The following is a 21413-nucleotide window of genomic DNA, read 5'->3' on the forward strand; positions in this document are numbered from 1 at the left end:
AGATTGCATAAATTTGAAGAGGGGAGTTTATGACCAATAAGCTTGGAGTTGGAAAATAATAATGCATGTCAGGGTCTTACACAAGAAAGCGTAGTACTAAGACTTCTAAGAAGTTTCTATTTGGGTGTCTAGTACAATAATACTTCATTCATCATCTACCCGTGGCACACGTATGATGTCTATGCCTGTTTACATTCAGTTGAGCACTCTCCACTGACTGTGAGGGAAGAGTAATGTCATGCGGTTATGTTAACTTTCCATACATTAATATTACTAATAGTAATTTTTAGATTATAACAACCTGTGCTGAATTTGAGGAAAATGCAGCACTTTTAAAATCCTCATGAGTTTTCAACATTTGTCACAGTATTTCACTTATTCTCAACAAAAGCAATTGTCAAAGTTAGTCCTTATAATGTGAGCATGGTGGGTGCCGTATTGGCACAGGCTGTCACTTGGAAATGAAGTGGAAAAGGCAGTTTGCAAAGTAGTAAATCACCTGGACCAAAGCATCTTAGAGGTCTCTCATTGTAGAGTCACTTTGAAACAAATTTTGAGTAACTACCATTTTGCAAGTGAACTTGAAAGATTACAGCACTTGAAAAGCACATAAATATGATTATTGTATTCATGCAGTATTACATTATATCAAGAACATTAATCTGTTCCATTGACATGCTCTTTAATGTCTATTTTGATATGCCATATCAAACCTCAGCAGCACTTCCATCAAAACTCTCAGGGACTTTGCTCTTACCTTGTCTAACAATGCATATGGGTTCACAGAATTAAATGTGAAAGGTGCTTCCATTTGGAATTTTTCTCGAAACTCTATTTGGTTAGCCTGGTAAAAGAAAAAGAGAGATACACAATGTCCTTAGAGCGTTTTCCAAATTTCATTACTGACATGATTGTTCAAGTGCAAAGTGAACCAGATCAAGTTTGGCTGCAATGATTTTTAGATGTGAAAAGATCACACTTACGTCAAATGCTACACATTTTCTTCTGATGAGTGACACCTCCGCAGTCTGGAGGGCTGCAACTTCATGCTTGACAGAAACAGCAATCTTCTTCGTATTATTCCACTTTTCTGGTAATTCCTATTGATCATGGAACATTTTATTTGCTTCAAAAAATAACATTTTCATCAAATTTCTTTCAACTTTATTTTGAAAGCAGAAGTTATTTATAAAAAATCCAAAGTCCAAAGCTTCGTGGGTTAGGTTGATTGGCCATGCTAAATTGACCTTAGTGTCAGGGGGATTAGCAGGGCGAATGAGGGTTACGGGAATTGGGCCTGGGTGAAACTGTGGTCAGTGCAGACTTGATGGGCCAAATGGCCTCCTTCTGCACTGTAGGGATTCTACGATTATATGAAAACAAGTTGAACTCGTATGGAATTGCACAGTGGTAGGGGAGGGGGGATAATTTTCAATTTTGCCACCTGTGCCTTAATCTGACAGTGGGATTTTACAGCTTCCCTCGCCCTGAGACTGTAAAATCCCACCCAAGTTCATCAGACTTTTCCGTCCGCCCCTCATCCACTCTGATTCCTATAGCAGGCAGTGTGATAAAATTCCTGCCTTTAGATCATCAACCTCTCTGGTTTGTCCCTGATTTTTGTTCCATTAACTTTAACGGATCAAAAACAGGTTGGGTTTTACAATTGGCAAGTAACCCACTGTGTCAAGTTATTGTGCAGGCACTGAATGTAGAAATGATTTCCAAGGACTGAAGTCCAAAGGCAGCTGCTAGAATTAAAGCCAAGGATTTTCCCTGGGGGTGGCTTTACCAGTTTTAACAGCCAAGATTCATTAGTATCCTTCTGGACAACTGCCCATTCGTTATGCAACTGGCTGGCTAATGGGGGATCAGACTACCTGGAAGCTGCCCACTGCTACTTGGATAACTCATTGGATACGGTGGGGGGGACAGGGGATGGAAGGAGTTTACAGTAAATCTTATGGGTGAATAGAGGAGGTAGCCTAGGAGAACACAAACCCATTCATTCCTTGTGTGGAATTTGGGAGCATTCGTCCTCAGTCAGCCTAGTATACAGTAACAATGTGTCCACCAAATCCAAGTGGATGCTTCAACCGCCCAGTGTTAAAATTGAACAATCCAAACAAAGAGCCATTTTATGTCACAAAATTCCATTCTTTTTAAAAATCAAATACAGTTTTCTTACTAGTCTTATTGAAAATATGTCTGAACAAAGAAAAAAATCTACCTCTAACTGCATGTAAACTTGGTCTGGCATGCTTTGGTCATAACTCTCAAGAAGAGTAATTGTCTCCTTTAACGGTTCAAAAAGTTCATCAGTGGTGGTCTGTCTATCTCTCACAGACATTAGATGTCCCATTATATCGACAAGGCCATTGTAGTCTCCTTCTTTCACTTTCTTTTTCAGTCCCTTATCTGTCACCTTTATAAATTCTTCAAGTTCACTTAAGCTGGGTGAAAGAAAGGCCAAAAACTGTATTTATTAAAATGCAAAACATAATAAAATGTGCACTGTTGGAATAAACCCGAAATTAAAAGATACAAGATGGTTACCTGGCACAAAATAGACTCTATGAAAAGACGTTTAGATGTGCTGACTTAGGCACAGACATTGCATAATGAGTTAAATCCTGTTAGTGTTTAATTACTACAGGAAATAAATCAGACCGTGAGGGCCAAATGATCACCTTAGCTTGAGAAAAGATAGAACCAAAACAATGAGTTTTGTTAACAAGATTAGTCGTTGAAAGAAGGGCATAAATGTATAATGATGTGCTAACTGCTAATATCCGTACTTGTCTACTCTCTGAAATGTATAATGATGTGATAACTGCTAATTGTCCATACTTGTCTATTCTATGTATAACAACGTGCTAACTGCTAATGTCCGTACTTATACATTTTCAAATAGTGGACAAAAGAAGCTCAGCTGCCACTTTAAAGTTGAGAACATGACTGCGAGCACTGCAGACAGCCCAGCGCTTTTCCCAAAGCTTTGTCCGATAAACCGCATGTTGAATCTTTAAATTGGACTCCGAGTGGTGATTTTCCCACAACATGCATTTCTGGCAAATGTCTGATAGAGGAGCTAAGAAACTTCCAGCTCACGCTGTCTAATGGTTTTCAAGTTTGTTTAGAATAGCAGGAAGCAGTAGCTGCAATATTCTACACTGTAGTTTAGAGGCTGATGTTTCTGCTGCATTTTACATGGCTTTATGCACATAACCCAATAGAAACAGGAGTTGAATAATCAACTCTGTTGAATGAGTAATTGCCTTTCCCCAAGCACAAAAATCTCTGCATTTTCCTCTTTGTTTTGGCTTCAGTAAATTATTTGATATATTGTAGCAAAATTCCTTAACCAGCAGTGTAACATGATGAAGTCTGTAAGAAAAAATATGAAGGAGAAGGACCAGTGTATCTGAGAACCCCATTAAAGATGGTGGACCATACACATTTCTTTCCAAATCCCAAAAATGGAACGTTATTCACCTATCTGTAACATAATGCATGAGGTGTTCTTTAAACATCCAGCTCCATTTTTTGATTGTATTCAATAATGCCATCTTAAATGGTTTAACGTCAACTTTAAACCAACATTCAAAGACTCTACTGTCTTCAAACTTGCTCATCTGGCTGTACAGGTTTTCATAGATATCGATCTGTAAAACACAAAATTAATAATTACGACAAGAATTTTAATATTAAGCTTGCAAGCTATAACCTGCAGCAGGTTCTATATTCAAAACCATTAAACATTTTGCAAATATTGTAAAAACAAAACAATGCTAAAATAGGCAGGATTTTTTACTGCGCTGTGGTGTGTTGGGATATTGGCTTGTTACTGTAAGATGGATAAAAGCTAATCAACAGTGCCTTTTATTCTTCTCCCAATTTTTTTTCCATTAACTTCAATAAACACAAATTGGGAGATGCGAAATTGGCTGCTGATTCACCATTAGCAGTTCTGCGTAAAGTCAAGATTTACTCCAAAGAGTTCTCAATTTGAGCTATCTCACTACAGGGAAACAATGAGTACAGGCCCATTGGGTAATCACCAATAGCAGGGAGTGAGAGCAACAGCAGGTGGATCGCATGAAAAAGCTGAGCTTAGACAGGATATGGGGAGTGATAGGAGTGACACTAGAGAAAGATGAAAGTTCACATTGAGGATGAGGGTGACATTTGCACCTCAGTATCCCCGAAAATTAAAAAAAAAACAAATTCACTAAGTTAACATTGGAATAAGGAATACAACAATTACATCTGAAAATTATTCAGAGCATCTGCGATTGCGAGTGCACCATCTGTAAAAGACAGAGGACCCAGAACGGGTACGTCTGGAGGAAAAAAAGGCAAGTCAACTTAGAGCATTCTAACATATCAGTGAACATTCAGAACCAACAGTCTTGCTAACTCTTCAGTTATTAGCTTCCTCTTGGTGCGTGGTTAAGGGGAGCTGGGTATTTTGGAGAAAGGAGGAGATGTACTGTTGAAACTAAAGACCCTGAAAATCCACAGTTATAATTTCAGGCATTGAACTGGATTTCACTCCAGGTGTCTTCCATTGTTGATTCAACAATGAAATGGGATTTTCCCCCCTGTTTGCAGTGTGTTTCCCAGCAGCAGGAGGTGGTACGTCACTCAGATCCCACAGCTGACACAATCTTCGTCATCAGAAAACCTATGACAGGCGTGCGCCATTGGCAGGATCATAATATCCCACTGGCATTAATGCCGACAAGATTTTGGTGATAATTTTTGAGACCAATGTATATCAGCACTGTCAGATTGCTGGAACCTACCTGTTCCATGCAACTGGAAATCCACCACCTGCTCAACATTAGTAGGGCTGAGTGAGGGCGGCAGGGGTGGTGGAGGAAATTAGCTGTTCAGGGTCACAAGACTCAATAGTTTCCTCTACTTACATACAAGTTATCAATCCAATTTAGTTTTTCTAACTGTGCCACTTTCCTTCAAGATTTTAGGTTCCTTCCCTTTCTTGAAGAACTGAATCTTTTTCACATGTGTTTTTCTGCTCATAGTAAACATACATAGAACATAGAACATAACAGCGCGGAACAGGCCCTTCGGCCCACAATGTTGCGCCGACCAGTCTTATTTTTTAAAAACATTGACCCACTAATCTAAACCAATCCCTTTTCGTCCATAACCCTATCCACCAATCTCTTAAACGCCCCCAAACTAGGCGCATTTACAACTGCAGCAGGCAGGGCATTCCAGTCCCTCACCACCCTCTGGGTAAAGAACCTGCCCCTGACATCCGTCCTATAACTACCCCCCCTTAATTTAAAGCCATGCCCCCTCGTGCTAGATTTCTCCATCCGAGGAAACAGGCTATCACCATCCCCCCTATCTAAACCTCTAATCATCTTATATGTTTCTATAAGATCCCCTCTTAGCCGCCTTCTTTCCAGTGAAAACAACCCCAAATCCCTCAGTCTCTCCTCATAGGACCTCCCCTGCATACCAGGCAACATCCTGGTAAACCTCCTCTGCACCCTCTCCAAAGCCTCCACATCCTTCCTGTAATGTGGGGACCAGAACTGCACACAGTACTCCAAGTGCGGCCGCACCAGAGTTGTGTACAGTTGCAACATGACGCTGCGACTCCTAAATTCAATCCCCCTACCAATAAACGCCAAGACATCGTACGCCTTCTTAACAACCTTATCTACTTGATTCCCAACTTTCAGGGATCTATGTACACATACACCTAGATCCCTCTGCTCCTCCACTCTATTCAAAGTCCTCCCGTTAGCCCTATACTCAACACATCTGTTATTCCTACCGAAATGGATTACCTCACACTTCTCCGCATTAAACTCCATCCGCCACCTCGCGGCCCAGCTCTGCAACCTGTCCAAGTCACCCTGCAAACTTCGACACCCTTCCTCACAATCTACCACACCTCCGACTTTGGTGTCATCAGCAAACTTACTGATCCACCCAACTATACCCTCATCCAGATCATTAATAAAGATTACAAACAGCAGTGGCCCCAAAACAGATCCCTGAGGCACACCACTCGTAACCGAACTCCATGATGAATAATTACCATCAACCACCACCCTCTGTCTCCTATCTGCTAACCAATTCCTGATCCAAGTACCTAAATTACCACCAATCCCATACATCTGCATTTTCTGCAGAAGCATACCATGGTGAACCTTATCAAACGCCTTACTAAAATCCATATATACCACATCTACTGCCTTACCCCTATCCACCTCTTTGGTCACCTTCTCAAAGAACTCAATAAGGTTAGTAAGGCACGACCTTCCCGCTACAAAACCATGCTGACTATCTCTAATCAATTCATTACTCTCCAAATAACTATAAATCCTATCCCTAATAATTCTTTCTAAAACCTTGCCCACTACAGAAGTAAGACTCACTGGTCTATAATTCCCAGGGAAGTCTCTGCTCCCCTTCTTAAACAATGGGACAACATTCGCTGTCCTCCAATCTTCCGGTACTATACCAGAGACCAACGACGACCTGAAGATCAGAGCCAGTGGCTCTGCAATCACCTCTCTTGCCTCCCATAGAATCCTAGGGTAAATCCCGTCTGGACCAGGGGACTTATCTATTTTCAACCCATCTAGAATATCCAACACATCCTCTGTATCAACTACAATACTTTCTATTTTACACCCCTTCACCCCAGTGACCTCCTCAGCTACATTCATATCGTCCTGCGTGAACACCGAAGAGAAATAATGGTTCAATGCCTCTCCAATCTCTTCCGGTTCCACACACAACTTCCCCCTACTGTCTGTAACTGGCCCTAATCTTGCCCAAACCAACCTTCTGTTCTTGACATACCTATAGAACGCCTTAGGATTCTCCTTAATCCTATCAGCCAAAGTCATCTCATGCCCTCTTCTAGCCCTTCTTAACTCCCTCATAATTTAAGTTTTGAAGATGACAAAGATTATTAAAGGCTTCTGCATTAAGACATAAAATAAGCATTCCAAAAAGGTAAAAGTAAAATCATGCTGTTTTTAAATCAAACATCTACTATCATTCTTACATGTTCCTTTCTGGGTGCCTTTCTCCATCCTGGCGTGCCTTTACAGCGCTAGCTGAATGAATGCTACATGACTGGGGGAAGGCTGCTGACTCTCAGTGAAGGAGACTGCATATGGTCGAGTGGGGTTATCCTTGAGTAGTTCTGGGCCATTCAGCGTAGATGGCAGCAGTCTTGGACGCTGGCTGTTAGGAAACAGCACATCCTACCTCTAATCCATCGTTGAAACTGAAGATACATACTGCATCAATAATTGAGCTGCTGGCTGGGAGAATTAAATCGAGTGATGGTGTTATGCCTTACGCACCATCTTTGTGACTCTCCACTATCTGGTCAGGTTGCACTTCTCAGGTATTTGAAAAGGCACAAGGGTAGAGTTGTGCTGCTGGTTGATGAAGAAGAGGTGTGTGCTTTTCCAATATGCATCTTTGCAGACACAGAGGGAGAAAGAGATTGATGACATTAGCCAATTTGAAATCAAAATGGAAGGTTCCTAAGAGCAACTGAGAAGAATAGCACAAGACTGAGAGACATAGCAAAATAAGCAGAGAATCTGTCCTTAGGCAGGTCACTGCTACTATAATTGACATTGTTCACTCACATCATACAGCTGAATCTTTTCTGGCACTGTATCCGGGTTCTCAAGGGTTGTGCTCTGGGGTTGACCCCTGGCTTAGGCAGTCTATTTGCTTAATTGCTTTTTTAAAAAATTTGATGACTGCAGAGCATCCTTCCTTGCTGCATTTACAGGACATCTCTCCTTTCCATCTCCTCCACCAGGACCTCCTGGGCAGCTTCCAAAAATGTAGCAGCCACACTTCCTCACTCTTTTCCAGGTCAGATTTTCTCCAATGATGTCCCCCAGAACCAATACCACTAACAAAACATCTGCTTTGCAAAGAGATTTAGATCACCTTTACCCAGTGCAGCCTAGCAATAAGTGGTGCTAATCACTTATGATGTCGCCTCTTGCTAACATGCTCACACAACAAGCAAGCAGCATGGTTATCACAAGTTGGACACAGTGATCATTTAAATGAGCAGGAAGCACTGCTGGCAGCAGCGTGTACCAACTAAAAGATGCACTGCAGTGACTTGCCAAGGTTCAAACGACAGTACCTTCCAAACCTGAAATCTCTGCCACCCAGAAGGATAAGGGCAGAAGACACATGCAATCACCACCACCTGCAAGCTCCCCTCCAAGTCACAAACCATCCTGACTTTAAAGCATTTCAGCATTCCTTCACTGGTGCTGGGTCAAAATCCTGGAAGTTCTTTCCTAACAGCACTGTGGCTATATCTGCAGCACAGGGATGGCAGGGGTTCAAGGCAGCAACTATAAACTAACTCTCTCAAGCGCAATTAGGGATGCACAACTACTGTTGGTCCTTGCTAGTGACACACATTCCATGAACAAAAAATAAAATCTTGCATTGTGATCTCTGCATCCATCTACAGGGCTATCCAATTTGGTCCTGTTGTGTTTCATGGCACACATTTGGAATTTTATTTAGGTATGCTGTGATAGTACAATTTAACAAATATTTTTCAACTGAATAAGAGATTATACTTCAGTGAAACTTAGTCTTACCTGCTCCTTAAACTGTTCAGTAGTAGGAGGACACTCAGGAACACCTTCATCAGCATGAGCTTCAATCTCCTCTGCAGTCAACACATGGCTGTACAACAAGAATTGCCTCATGAATTCTATCCTATCATCTACCCACAGGTAAGAGTGTGTGTCGAACGAATTCCTGTATTCCACAGCTTTGTTAATGACCTCTGTTACCCGATCCATGACCTCTTGCCGTATTTCTGAAAGGTCAAGTATATCTTCCATGTCACTCTGTGTGAAGAAACAGCTCATTTTGTATTTTCCTCATAGCCACAATGGTTAGCCTACCAGTATCACAGTAAGACTGTTGGGGTTGCTAGTCCAAAGTTAATCTCATCCTGTGGTTGACTCTTAAAAGCCTCAGGACAACTTATCTGAGCAATAAATGCTGATTTGTCAGTGGTGTCTACATTTCATTAGCAAACTAAATCTACCAAGGGACCGATATTTAATCTAATTTGGAAATCTTAAATATGTCTGATTTTTCATATTCTCAATTTTGCTTAGTGTGGAAATCCATGACTTTTGGTAACTAACACAGTGGGACAGATTTCCTTATGTAAGCCGCTGTATAGCAAACATACGAGGCCCAATCCGTTTGAGATTCAGGCCTCACTTAACATAGAATTAACTTGAGTGTTACTGGAAAAAAAGAGAGATGCTGTCAAAGTGTTTTTGTTTTGCGCTCATTGGGACAGATTCAAGAATGTCAAATTTCTAATGGAACAACAATTTGTACTGCATGAAGAAGTGGAGCTGATTGATCAAGGTATTACCATACAGAATTCACCACAGAATTACTGCCCCCCACCTCTCCCAAGCTTTTGTTTGATCAAAAAAAGGTGCAATGTTTGGAAATGTGCCCTTTGCCGACAGAGAATAGGTCCTAGCATACGATCATAGGTAGTATATAGCAAGCATTAGTGAGCCAAACTGAAAGCCAGGCTGATAACCTTAAATTGATTGTTAATGCAATTCTTAGTACCCTGGAATTTGTTCAGAAAATGCTCTCATGGAATCACATCATTAAGTTTGGAGTTTTACAAGCACGGGGTGGTTGAGTACAATTAGCACTCAGCCTATTGTGAACAGCAAAAAGGAGGTGCTGTTTGGTACCATCAGCGAGACAGTGGAAGGTATGGCCTACGTACCAGGATTGCACTACTTCTGAAATTCATATAACACATTACTCATCTGTGTAATAGGCAGAATGTCTTTTCTGGCTTGAATAATGAGTCATTACTTTGGCAAGTGAGAAATGCAGTATATGAATTTCAGTGCCAGAGTAATGCCAGGTGAGTTCAACAACTTCAAACCAAGAACTCTATCCTCCATTCTTTTTCTGCCCCCAGGGTGCCAGTTTGAAACTTGTTTTCACATTTTTGCTTTCAGAGCTGACTTTCATTCCGTTATTTCTACTACAGTTACCACTCCTTTGCCTTTGGTTCCATGATACTTTTGGTATTTAACCTCCCTTGCCCTCTAACCTTTCCCTGACCTGCCCTTTGGTGCCACCTGATGCCCCTCCCTCACTTCTTCAACGCCATAATATCCATCCCATTTCTATTTCTCTTCAGTTCTGAAGAAGAATTTTAGACTTGAAATGTTAATTCTGTTGACCTGACCACAGATGATGCCGGACCTGCTGAGTTTTGCCAACACTTTGATTTTGTTTTTATTTTCCAAATTTAATGGCAAATGTTAGGTGTGATTTCTTGATTAGATAGTATTTGCTGAGCAACTCAAAGTATGCCAAAAATTGTATAATCAATTAAAGATCAGTCAGGTTCTCAATGTGACTCACTTATGTTTGCTTGAAGCTACATATATTCATAAGCAGAAACTTGTCTTCTGCCAACAAAAGGAAAATGTCCATAAAAAGTACTCTTCTGAATTAAGTGAAAGCCTGAAGGACAATACTTCCCTACTACATTCTCCATGGCAAAGCCTCAACCAAAAGTGACTTGCAAACCAACAGGCTTGCTTTTCTCATGCAGCATAAATTGTTGTTATCTTTAACCTGATGAGTGCAAGATGAAAAACTTCCACAGCATGTCACTTTTTTAGCAATGGAATAAGCTTTTTGGATAAAAATTTGCAGGTGTATCCCTAAAAGAAAGAAAAGCAAAGGAATTGTATGCTTCATTGTTGTGATCATCGGAAGTAACATTAAAACACGGATTTTTAAAACTTCATATTTTCTGTCCACAAAATAAAATTCATATTCGTTACCTGGTAATTGTCAAACTCAAGATGATCAGCTACTCTCGTCACTTGTGCAGCCATTCTGTAAATATCACTTATTATCTCGTCAACTAAATCATAGAATCCATCGGCAGCATCCTTATCCAGCGAAGGTTTGAATACAATTTCTGGGATATTTAAAATCATTTGTGATACAAACAAAGGTGCAGGTTTCAAAGCAGCTTCAGTATTCTCAAGGAAAAACTCTAGAGAATATGAAATACCATTGAAGAAACCATCTAAAACCATGTCATCAATATACTCCAAATAGGTCTTCCATGATTCGGTATCTGGGTCTGCTTTCAGAAGTCTAAGATTCTCCTGTTAATCAAAAACAAATTAAGATAAAGTATTATCTTGCATCTTCTGAGGTTTTAAAAACGTTTCATCTTTTCATTCACAAAATAACCTGTCAGCATTCAAATTAATTCAAACTAACTGGAATTTGAATTTGTTGTCACAGGCCTGCAATGCATTAGAATCCTGAACCAACATGTATAGAAAATAGAAGCAGGAGTAGGCCATTCAGCCCTTCAAGCCTGCTCTGCCATTCATTATGATCATGGCTGATCATCAAATTCAATATCCTGATCCCATCTTCTCTCCACATCCATTGATCTCTTCAGCCCCAAGAGCTATATCTGTGCTTGCTTGAAATCACACATGTTTTGGCCTTAACTACTTTCTGTAATAGTGAATTCCACACATTCACCACAATCTGGGTGATGAAATTTCTCCTCATCACAGTTCTAAAAGGTTTACCCTTATCCTCAAACTAAGACTCCTAGTTCTAGACTCCCCCACCATCGGGAGCATTCTTTCCAAATCACCCCTGTCGAACCCTGTTAGAATTTTACATGTTTCTACGAGATCACCACTCACTTTTAAACTCTATTAAATACAATCCTAATTGACTTAATCTCTCTTCATATGACAGGCCAGCCATCTCAGGAATCAGCTTGATAAACCTTTGCTACACTCCCTCCATAGCAAGGACATCTTCCTCAAATTAGGACACCAAAACTGCACACAATACTCCAGGTGTGGCCTCACCTGATACAATTACAGTAAAACATCCCTATTCCTATGCTCAAATCCGATAGCTATGAAGGCCAACGTACCATCTGCCTGCTTTACCGCCTGCTGTACCTATGTGCTTCTAGCGACTGGTGCACAAGGATACAAAAGGCTCACTCACTGTCCATCTCTGTCAATTTACACCCATCCAAGTAATAATCTGTCTTCCTATTATTGCTACCAAAGTAAATAACCTCACATTTATCCACATTATATTGCATCTGCAGTGCATTTGCCCACTCCCTCTGCCTGTCCAAATCACACTGAAGCATCTTTGCATCCTCCTAACAGCTCACCCTCCCTCGTCCAAATCATTAATATGTAATTTTGGAGTCCTAGCACAGATCCCTGCGATACCCCACAAGTCACTGCCTGCCAATCAGACAAAGACCCATTTATTCCAACTCTTCTGCTAACCAACATTCAATCATTCTCAAGGCACTACCTGCAATCCCATGCACTTTAACTTCACATTGCAATCTGTTATGCTATTTCTCATTTATTTATATTTCATTCCCAACACCTTAACACAAGAAATACTATCATTTTTTTAAAAATTGAGACTGTAGTGGTGAAAGTGGGCTGCCAGGAAGGAGTGAGAACGAGCAAAAGCTGGCTTGCTGTCACTACAATGACATCCAACTGAAGTGACAGGGGCAATTTAATGAAATTGCATGTTGAGCATTGAACCTTGCCTTGTGGGAAGTGAACTTGGGGTCTCTCCCACTGATCTTTCATTCATTTAAATAATGGGACAGCAAATCATGCAGGGTGCAGGCTTTGAAATCTCAACTTCCACTCAGTAGTCAAAGCTTTATTCGAGAGGTAGGTTTTTGTAAAACTGCTCAAAGTGTCATGTAACTTCTAACTGCAATTTTATTTTCTAGTTTTGTATGTAATGATTATAAGGTAGTCTTTCCCATTTGATTAAAACCAACTTAAAAAGAAGTTAACAACAGGGCCACAATTTTTGATGTGCGTTTACAATTTGCTAGGTATTTTATTGCAAGCAAAGACTTGACAAAGCTACTGTAATAGTTTAGTCATAAAAGACTTAGTAACGGGTATGAAAACTATCCACAATTGTGATAACTACATTTACACCCTGTCATCTGCATTACAAATAGACTGGAGAAGGTCTCCAACAGTAGAACTCCCATGAGTCAGCAAAGATTTGTTATTTTTTCAGGGATGCCTTGAGGATATCCCAAAAACGTTTCTGCTGTCCTCCTGGTAGTTTACAACCTCAGCTGAATTCTGAGCAAAGCATATGGATTATAGGAGCAGCAAAAGGCCATTTGGCCCTTCGAGCCTTCTCCATCATTCAGTGATATCGTGGCTCATCTGACTGTGGTCTTAACTCCACTTTGCTATCTACCACCCATAACCTCGACTCCCTTCTCTATCAAAAATCCATCTAATTCTACCTTGAACAAATTCAATGACACAGCCTCCACTGCAATGTAGGAGCAGAATTCCACAAACTAATGACCCTATGAGGGAGAACAATTCTCCTCATCTCCCTCTTAAATGGTAGACCTCTTATTCTTAAACTGTGTCCCCTAATTCTAGACATTTCCACAAGAGGAAATATCCTCCTAGTATCTACCTTACCAAGTCCTTTGAGAGACCGATGGATCTTATCTTAAATAATATAAATAACAAATGAACATTGTTGTCTCTATGTTTTTAATTAAAGTGAGAAAATAACTTAATGAGTTAAGTAAAAATACCTTACAGCAAAAAGCAGAAAAATCCTCAAGCTCTTTTTTGAGACAGGAGTGATATAGTGGAAACCTGGCAAGAACGGGTTTGTTTATGTGAGGTTTACATACACCCTGTGCATCAAGTTTAACTACTTAGAATCAGAATTAATTTGGGTGCTAGCAAGTGGGATGACAAGATATATCTCTTAAAACTGCGTCTGGCTACAAAGCAAGAGTTGGGTGAACAAAAGAGGGGAAATTATCTTAAAAACAAATATTTTCAAGGAATTGTAAAATTTTGAAGGAAAGGTTGATAGATGCATTGCTAAATGAGCTACCTGTTTAATTCCACTCGCCTAATTTATTCATTTCCCTTTTAAATGTTATTATTGGAGCTTCTGCTTTCAGTGCTGTTTCTGATGGACATTCATAATCTAATAAATCAGTGTAAAAAAGTTTCACATTTCAAAATGCAAAACTTAACTGAGAGTGTAAAATAACATATCATAGCAACACATAGTAACCAAAAAAATCGTTGATGTGTGGATTTCTCATTCTAAAGCAGCACTTTACATTGTTCACAGAAAAAAAAACATTATTCACAATCATGACACAGGAAGCAAAGAAAAACACATGTTCATCTCTAGCTAGATATTCTACAGATCTTTACAATTAATTTATTTTGAAGTCTAGTCAGTATTATACTATAGGGGAATGCAACAGCCAATTTGTGCAAAAGTCCCACAAACAGCATTGGGATAAATCATCAAATAATTTGTTTTTAGTGACGTTGGTTGAAGTATAAATATTGGCCAAAGCATCAGGATTCCTCCACTCTTTAAATAGTGCTATGGAATCCTTTATGGCCACCCAACACAGAGAACGCAGGTGATGCCTCGGTTTTACACCTCACCTGAAAAGCAGCACCTCCAACGTGCAGCACAACCTCAGTCCTGCACTGAAGCTGCAGCCTAGATTACATGTTCAGATTTTTGGAGTGAGGCATGAACTCATTACTCAGGGATGGAAACATTACTTCCAAGCTGAAGCTGACAATCAGGTTTGTGAACAGGAAGTGCACTCCATGTGCAAGACCTTTAATAAAAAGAGCTGGAAACATTTGCTAAATTGTTCCAGCTGAATTTGAATAACAAGCGCTCGTTATAGCACATTTAATACATCATTCGGCATATTAAAACTTTCTACAAAATATTTCATCTGACAATTATATTTTGCCAAGCTCAATGCACATACCTTGACCAATTTGTGAATGGTCACACCATCCTCCCTTATCAATTTGTACCACTTGGCTACTCTGTCTTCTCGGTCCTCCAGGTTCAGCAGATGATCTTTTTTGTTATCCTTCCTCGTAAACATTGTACACTCACTCCAGGTTTTCATAAGTGTTTGTATAGTTTCCACGTTCTCCTTTGTCTTCTGAACCCTGCTTGCCAGATCATGCATTGTATCCTTCATATGCACAATGTAGCTCCAGCAGTTTTCACTTTGCCAGGTAATGGTCTCCTCTGCAGCCTTCAGTTGTTCGTCAATGGCTTCCAGCTCATTAAATATCAGTGGAAACTCCACTTCCAAGACGGTCTGTTTCAGCTTATTGTACCAATTCACCATTAACTCCAAGGTTCCTACATACTGAAATAATTTACCAACAACAAACAATTAATAGAAAAATTCTTCATGAATACTAACATTCCACCAGAGGCATGAACGGCATTTTTCATATGAATGAACCATTCAATGAGTGGATTTACCAGTCCTTCCCTTTGGCTGGATCTTCCAATCCTGCCAAAATCGGCGACCTCCGGCAGCAGATTCACTGGTGCAGGGGTGGAGAATCACGCAAAATGCCGTAGACTTCAGCGGGACTGGAAGATACCACCAGCAGCCAAAGGGAAGCCAACTGGAGTCGGGGGGAATCCCTGCTAATCACAAATCCAGAATTCTATTTCTACACATCATTTCTGTTAAGTGATTTGTTCAAGCAAAGCCTTCATTGAAAAGCATTTTACAATTTTTTCTAATGATGTGGGTGGGTGGGGCAGGACAGAAGAAACAACATAACACTTTCAGGAATATCATGTGGAAATGAGGAATTGGTATTCTATTTCAAGGTTTACATCACGTGCGTCCATAAACAAGTAAAAGTTGTCAAATATTTCTCATGATGGTGTGCTTTTACGGGACCATGTATATATTATCAATATATTTCATCATCTAACTTTATATATTGTAGCATTTATCTGTTAGCCGATCATTTCTTCAGGGGACTGGACAAGCACACAATAATCATAAGTGCAGGCATGACTCAGCAGACCATTGACAGGTTAGGCAGCATGTGATCTTCCCCCTATCTGATGGATCATGAACCCATAGTGATCTGACACACAGTGCTTATGAGAGGCATTGAAAGCCAATCCATGGCACCATTCTATAGTTCAACAATGCAATGTACTTACAAAAACATGCAGCCAAACTTCAGGCCACAGATGAAGACTTCTTGCAACGTTGAGACATGGTTTCATTTCAATTTGGGATTCTATGGGATGTCAAGCAAGTGTCCTAGTGGCAGACCAACAATCAGCTAGATAATTAGGGGGGTGGGGGGGGAGAGAGGTGGCGGTGGCGGGCAAAGTAAGGGGCAGCAGCAGTCAGGTTGTTTTTCCAAACGAGCTGCTCCAAGATTCACAAAATAATTTGACACTTACACCCTGTGGACCTTTTTGCTTTCATTGCTCACAGAATAGCTGAGAGTCTGCATTGTGCACAGCTTACCATTGGGTTGTGTCCAATTCCAAAGGCAATCTGAACCTGATTTTCATCTCCAAAAATATATTTGATTCAAAAAAGATTATAAAATTAAATTCCACGACAGTTTAAGTTGGATTTTACCAATAGTGGAATACAGTTCAAGGTTTTTTCATATTCTGAGGTGCCTCAATACAATTGCAATTTTGAGAGATATTTATAAAGTACACCTTTGAGAAAGATACTGGCTGAAGGGTTTTAGGTTGCAGCTGCCTGGGTATATCACAGCAGGTAGACCTCCCATGTCTTTTCCCCATTGAGCCTTTGCAGCATTTACCCCAAGCTTTAGTGCGTCTGTCAGCACGTTGTCCTGGGCCTATGTGCCCAGTCTGCAGCACTTTGGTGCAGACAATTCTTTGCACTTGAAGTGCTAACAAGTTTCCGGAAGACCAACAAGTTTCAGACAAACCAAAGAGCATATTCACTGAATTAATGGTCCGACAGCAGAGTTCATTTTGGAGTGCATCCACAGCCCCGAGAGCACAAAGTCCAGCATCACTGAGCTGCTCGGGATGAACCTCAACAAAAATCAGGCTCGAATATTCAAAAGGACCCACCAACACCTCTTCCCACATGGCCTCGAGGATGTTATGTGTGGACCACTGCTTGATAGAATTGTGGTCAAAAGGTACTTTTCAGCATAAACTTGGGTGCTATGGCACTGTCTGATTGAATGGAGAATTCCATGGCAACATGACCAGACCCATTCACAATACCAGGAACAAAGTGACATAGGCAATCATATTCTGGTTTCACATCAGAGACCTTCCTGTCGGATACAGTGCAGATCTGATCTAGGTGGAACACTAAATACATAGAATTCTGTACTCCACATCGAACAGTGAAATGGGCCACCAATTCCTGATTCCCTTCCTCCCCCCCCTTTCTCTTATAAAAGAGGCTGATGATGCTTTTCCTCATGGAATCTGATTTGCTGTTGGTCAGATGCATACTCTCATACACTTCTGGGTAGATCCAGTCCCACAGAGTCAAAACAACTCTGTTGCCTCTGGGAGCTTCATTTGTCTCTAAGAACCTGGCAGCCTTTGTTAGCTTGTCTAGAGTTAGCGGTTTGTCCAGGTTTTCCCAAATACCGTCTTCAAAGGCCAAAAGGATGGGAAAGCAATATAGTCTGTGGGCTTCACATCCTACAATTTGGCTGCTTTGGATCTGTGAGACTGCAACAACATTACTGAGCCATCTTATTCTTCAGGCTGCTGATTCCAAAACTGTGTGTGTCTTTTGAAACAGTAAACATAAAAAAGGTCTCATTCTGCTCCACAGAATGGTCCCAAGTCTGGTCTGGACCTGGGGCCAGAAGGGGACCTTGGAGGCTTCTACAGCAAAGAGTGGAGCCTGCTGACTCTTCACCTCCTGGATCTCTTCCTTAATATTACGCCGCTTCAACTGCAGCAGGAATAGCTTTTCCTCTTCCTCGCCTTCTAAACACCTTTGAGGATGAAGATTCTCTTGAGTTCACCTTAACTGCTCACCCCCCTCCCCCAAGCCAGTGTGCACATCAGGGATTCAAGGTGTTCCTTTGTAATCCTTCCCGAGTTCCTCAATGTTTTCTGGGATCAACAATCCCATGTTCAGCTTCCATGTTCTCCTGTCAACTCTCTGCTCCCCCTATAGGTGACAGTCAACAATAGGAGGCAGTGATCAGATGTCAGTGGATCTAACTGTGAAACAGGAAGTTGACGCTGGAATGAATGGACATAAGTGTCTTTGACCAGGTGCATGTGCACTGTGCTCCACCTGCAGGGTTGCAGAAGATAAGTTGCAGCCTGCTATCTTTTACCATTTCCATCGACTGTCCGGATGTGACACCCATTGGCTCTCCCTGATGGTCCAAATGCATCAACAATGCGATTGAAGTCACTGGCTAGAATAACTGCTCTGGAAATCTGCAACAGGAGAGGAAGTTGCTGCAGGGCAGCCAGCCACTTGCTGATTTGAGCCAGGGCATACACACAGAAACAGAGCAGAGCGTTTTTGTACATTTCATCCACTTTGAGGGGGTGGTCACCCACTACAGAGATGTGAAATTGCATTCCCCCCTCAATTCCCGAGGCCAGAGAAAGAGGAGTCATTCCTACGATTCCTTCCTGATCGGATCGATGGTGCAGGGGACCACAATTGCAAACATAGCCTGTAGGTGTTCAAGTGTGGTATTCTACATTCCTGCAGAAACAGGTCAGCTTTTACCTTTACAAGGTACCCAAAATCAAAACACGTTGAAGAGTAGGACTGAACACTACACACATGAATGGAGGCGACCTTTAAACTCACTTTAAATTGTGTCTCTCTCTTACCAGGTTTCCTATTTGTGATAGCTCCAGTCCTTACGTAAGCTCTTTCATACTCATATTGTTCATGACACAAGAACATAAGAACATAAGAAATAGGAGCAGGAGTAGGACATCTAGCCCTTCGAGCCTGCCCCGCCATTCAATAAGATCATGGCTGATCTGTCGTGGCTCAGTTCCACATTCCCGCCCTCTCCCCATAACCCTTAATCCCCTCTCTTATCAAAAACCCATCAACCCGCGTCTTAAAAATATTTAGCAAGGTAGCCTCCACCACTTCAACGGGCAGAGAATTCCAGAGATTCACCACCCTTTGAGTGAAGTTCTTCCTCAACTCCGTTCTAAACCGCCCCCCTTTTATCTTGAGGCTGTGCCCCCTAGTCCTACTGTCCTTTCTGAGCGGGAAGAGTCTCTCCACCTCTATCCTATCCATCCCATTCATCATCTTATATGTCTCAATGAGATCTCCCCTCATTCTTCTAAACTCTAACGAGTACAAGCCTAGTTTATTCAGCCTCTCCTCATAGCTCAACCCCCTCAACTCCGGCATCAGCCTAGTAAACCTCCTCTGCACTCCCTCCAAGGCCAAAATATCCTTGCGTAAGTACGGCGCCCAAAACTGCACACAGTACTCCAGCTGCGGCCTCACCAATGCCCTATATAGCCGCAGCAAGACCTCCCTACTTTTATATTCAATCCCCCTTGCTATGAAGGCCAGCATCCCATTCGCCTTCCTGACCACCTGCTGTACCTGCAAGCTGGGTTTTTGCGGCTCATGCACAAGGACCCCGAGGTCCCTCTGCACCGTCGCCTGCTGCAGTTTTTCGCCAAGTAAGTAATAATCCTTCCTACCATTATTCCTACCAAAGTGGACCACCTCGCACTTGCCAACATTAAATTCCATTTGCCATTTCCTGGCCCATTCGCCCAGCCTATCTAGATCCTTCTGCAGACTCTCCACAATCTTGGTGTCATCAGCAAATTTCGACACCATACACTCGGTTCCCTCCTCCAGATCATCTATATAAATGGTAAATAGCTGAGGCCCCAACACCGACCCCTGGGGCACTCCACTGGTCACCAACCGCCAATCCGAATAGCACCCATTGACCCCCACTCTCTGCCTCCTATTTGACAACCAATCCTCTATCCACGCTAACACCCTACCCCCAACTCCACGTCCCCTAACCTTCTGCAATAACCTCTTGAGGTACCTTGTCAAACGCCTTCTGAAAATCAAGAAAGACCACATCCACCAGCTCTCCTCTATCCACCGCCCTAGACACATCCTCATAGAACTCCAGTAAATTTGTCAGACATGACTTCCCCTTAACCAAACCGTGCTGCGTCTGCTCTATCAAGCAATTCCGAGCACCGCCTCTCTAGTAACAATAATGTCATTGAGACCGTCCAGTCCTACCACTTCTCCATCTCTAACGCCTGACAAATTATTCACGTCCTCCTCCGTGAAGACCGAAACAAAAAAGTTATTCAAGACCTCAGCCATTTCCCCATCCCCTACCACTAAGTCCCCCTTCTCATCCTCTAAGGGTCCAACGTTCACCCTAGCCAGCCTCTTCCTTTTTATATATTTATAAAAACTCTTGCTATCCTTTTTTATATTAAGCGCTAGCCCAGCTTCATAGTTTCTCCTACCCTTCTTCATCAACTTCTTTGTCAATCTTTGTTGACATTTAAACCTCTCCCAATCCTCTTCTCGCCCACTACTCTTAGCTACTCTAAATTCCTCCGCTTTTAATTTAACACCTTCCTTCACCTCCTTCGTTATCCACGGCTTATTACCTCTCCTCCTACGGTCCTTTTTAACCATCGGAATAAATTTCTGCTGAGCACCAAGAAAGATCTCCTTAAAGATCCTCCACTGCTCCTCAGCAGACCTACCTTCCAACGCGCTCCCCCAGTCCACATTCGCCAATTCCTCTCTCATCCTACCATACTCCCCTCTGTTCAAACAAAGGACATGTGTCCGGGAACCCACTTTCTCCTCCTCCATCTGCACCAGAAACTCCATCATACAATGATCACTCTCCCCAAGAGGATCATTCACCGCAAGGTCCCTAATTCTACCCGCCTCATTACATAACACCAGATCCAAGATAGCTCGCTCCCTCGTCGGCTCCAACACACACTGTTCAAGGAAACTATCCCGACAGCATTCGAAGAACTCCTCCTCGAGCCCACTGCGTCCAACATGGGTCGACCAATCAATATGTAGATTGAAATCCCCCATAATTACGGCCGTCCCATTCCTGCACGCCGCACTTATTTGCACGTTAACAGCCCGCCCCACCTCCAGATCATTATTCAGGGGCCTATAGACGACACCCACCAGCGTCTTCCTCCCTTTGCTGTTCCTAATCTCCACCCACAACGATTCCACTTTCTGCTCCCTGGCTCCAATATCATCCCTTGCTACCACCCTGATGCTATCCTTAATCAGCAGAGCTACGCCCCCCCCCCTTTTTCCTCCCACCTATCCTTCCTAAACACTTGATACCCCTGGACATTCAGCTCCCAGTCCCTGTCACCTTGCAGCCACGTCTCTGTAATGGCCACCAGAT

General features: G+C 41.9%; 1 protein-coding gene across 1 annotated transcript in view; it reads right to left on the minus strand.

Moving 5' to 3' along the window:
- Positions 1-21413, minus strand: part of LOC145359772 (dynein axonemal heavy chain 11-like) — a 375870-nt gene that overhangs the window by 286931 nt on the left and 67526 nt on the right. Inside the window, exons 14-20 of the mRNA XM_080214554.1 lie at positions 14954-15349; positions 10905-11237; positions 8649-8903; positions 3496-3665; positions 2231-2453; positions 984-1100; positions 758-844 (exon numbers count right to left, since the gene is read on the minus strand). Coding sequence (XP_080070680.1) covers positions 758-844; positions 984-1100; positions 2231-2453; positions 3496-3665; positions 8649-8903; positions 10905-11237; positions 14954-15349 — 1581 coding nt within the window. The remainder of the gene's footprint in view (positions 1-757; positions 845-983; positions 1101-2230; positions 2454-3495; positions 3666-8648; positions 8904-10904; positions 11238-14953; positions 15350-21413) is intronic.

This window comes from Carcharhinus amblyrhynchos, chromosome 2, assembly GCF_965287045.1.
Source record: "Carcharhinus amblyrhynchos chromosome 2, sCarAmb.v2.hapA, whole genome shotgun sequence".
Taxonomy (NCBI): domain Eukaryota; kingdom Metazoa; phylum Chordata; class Chondrichthyes; order Carcharhiniformes; family Carcharhinidae; genus Carcharhinus; species Carcharhinus amblyrhynchos.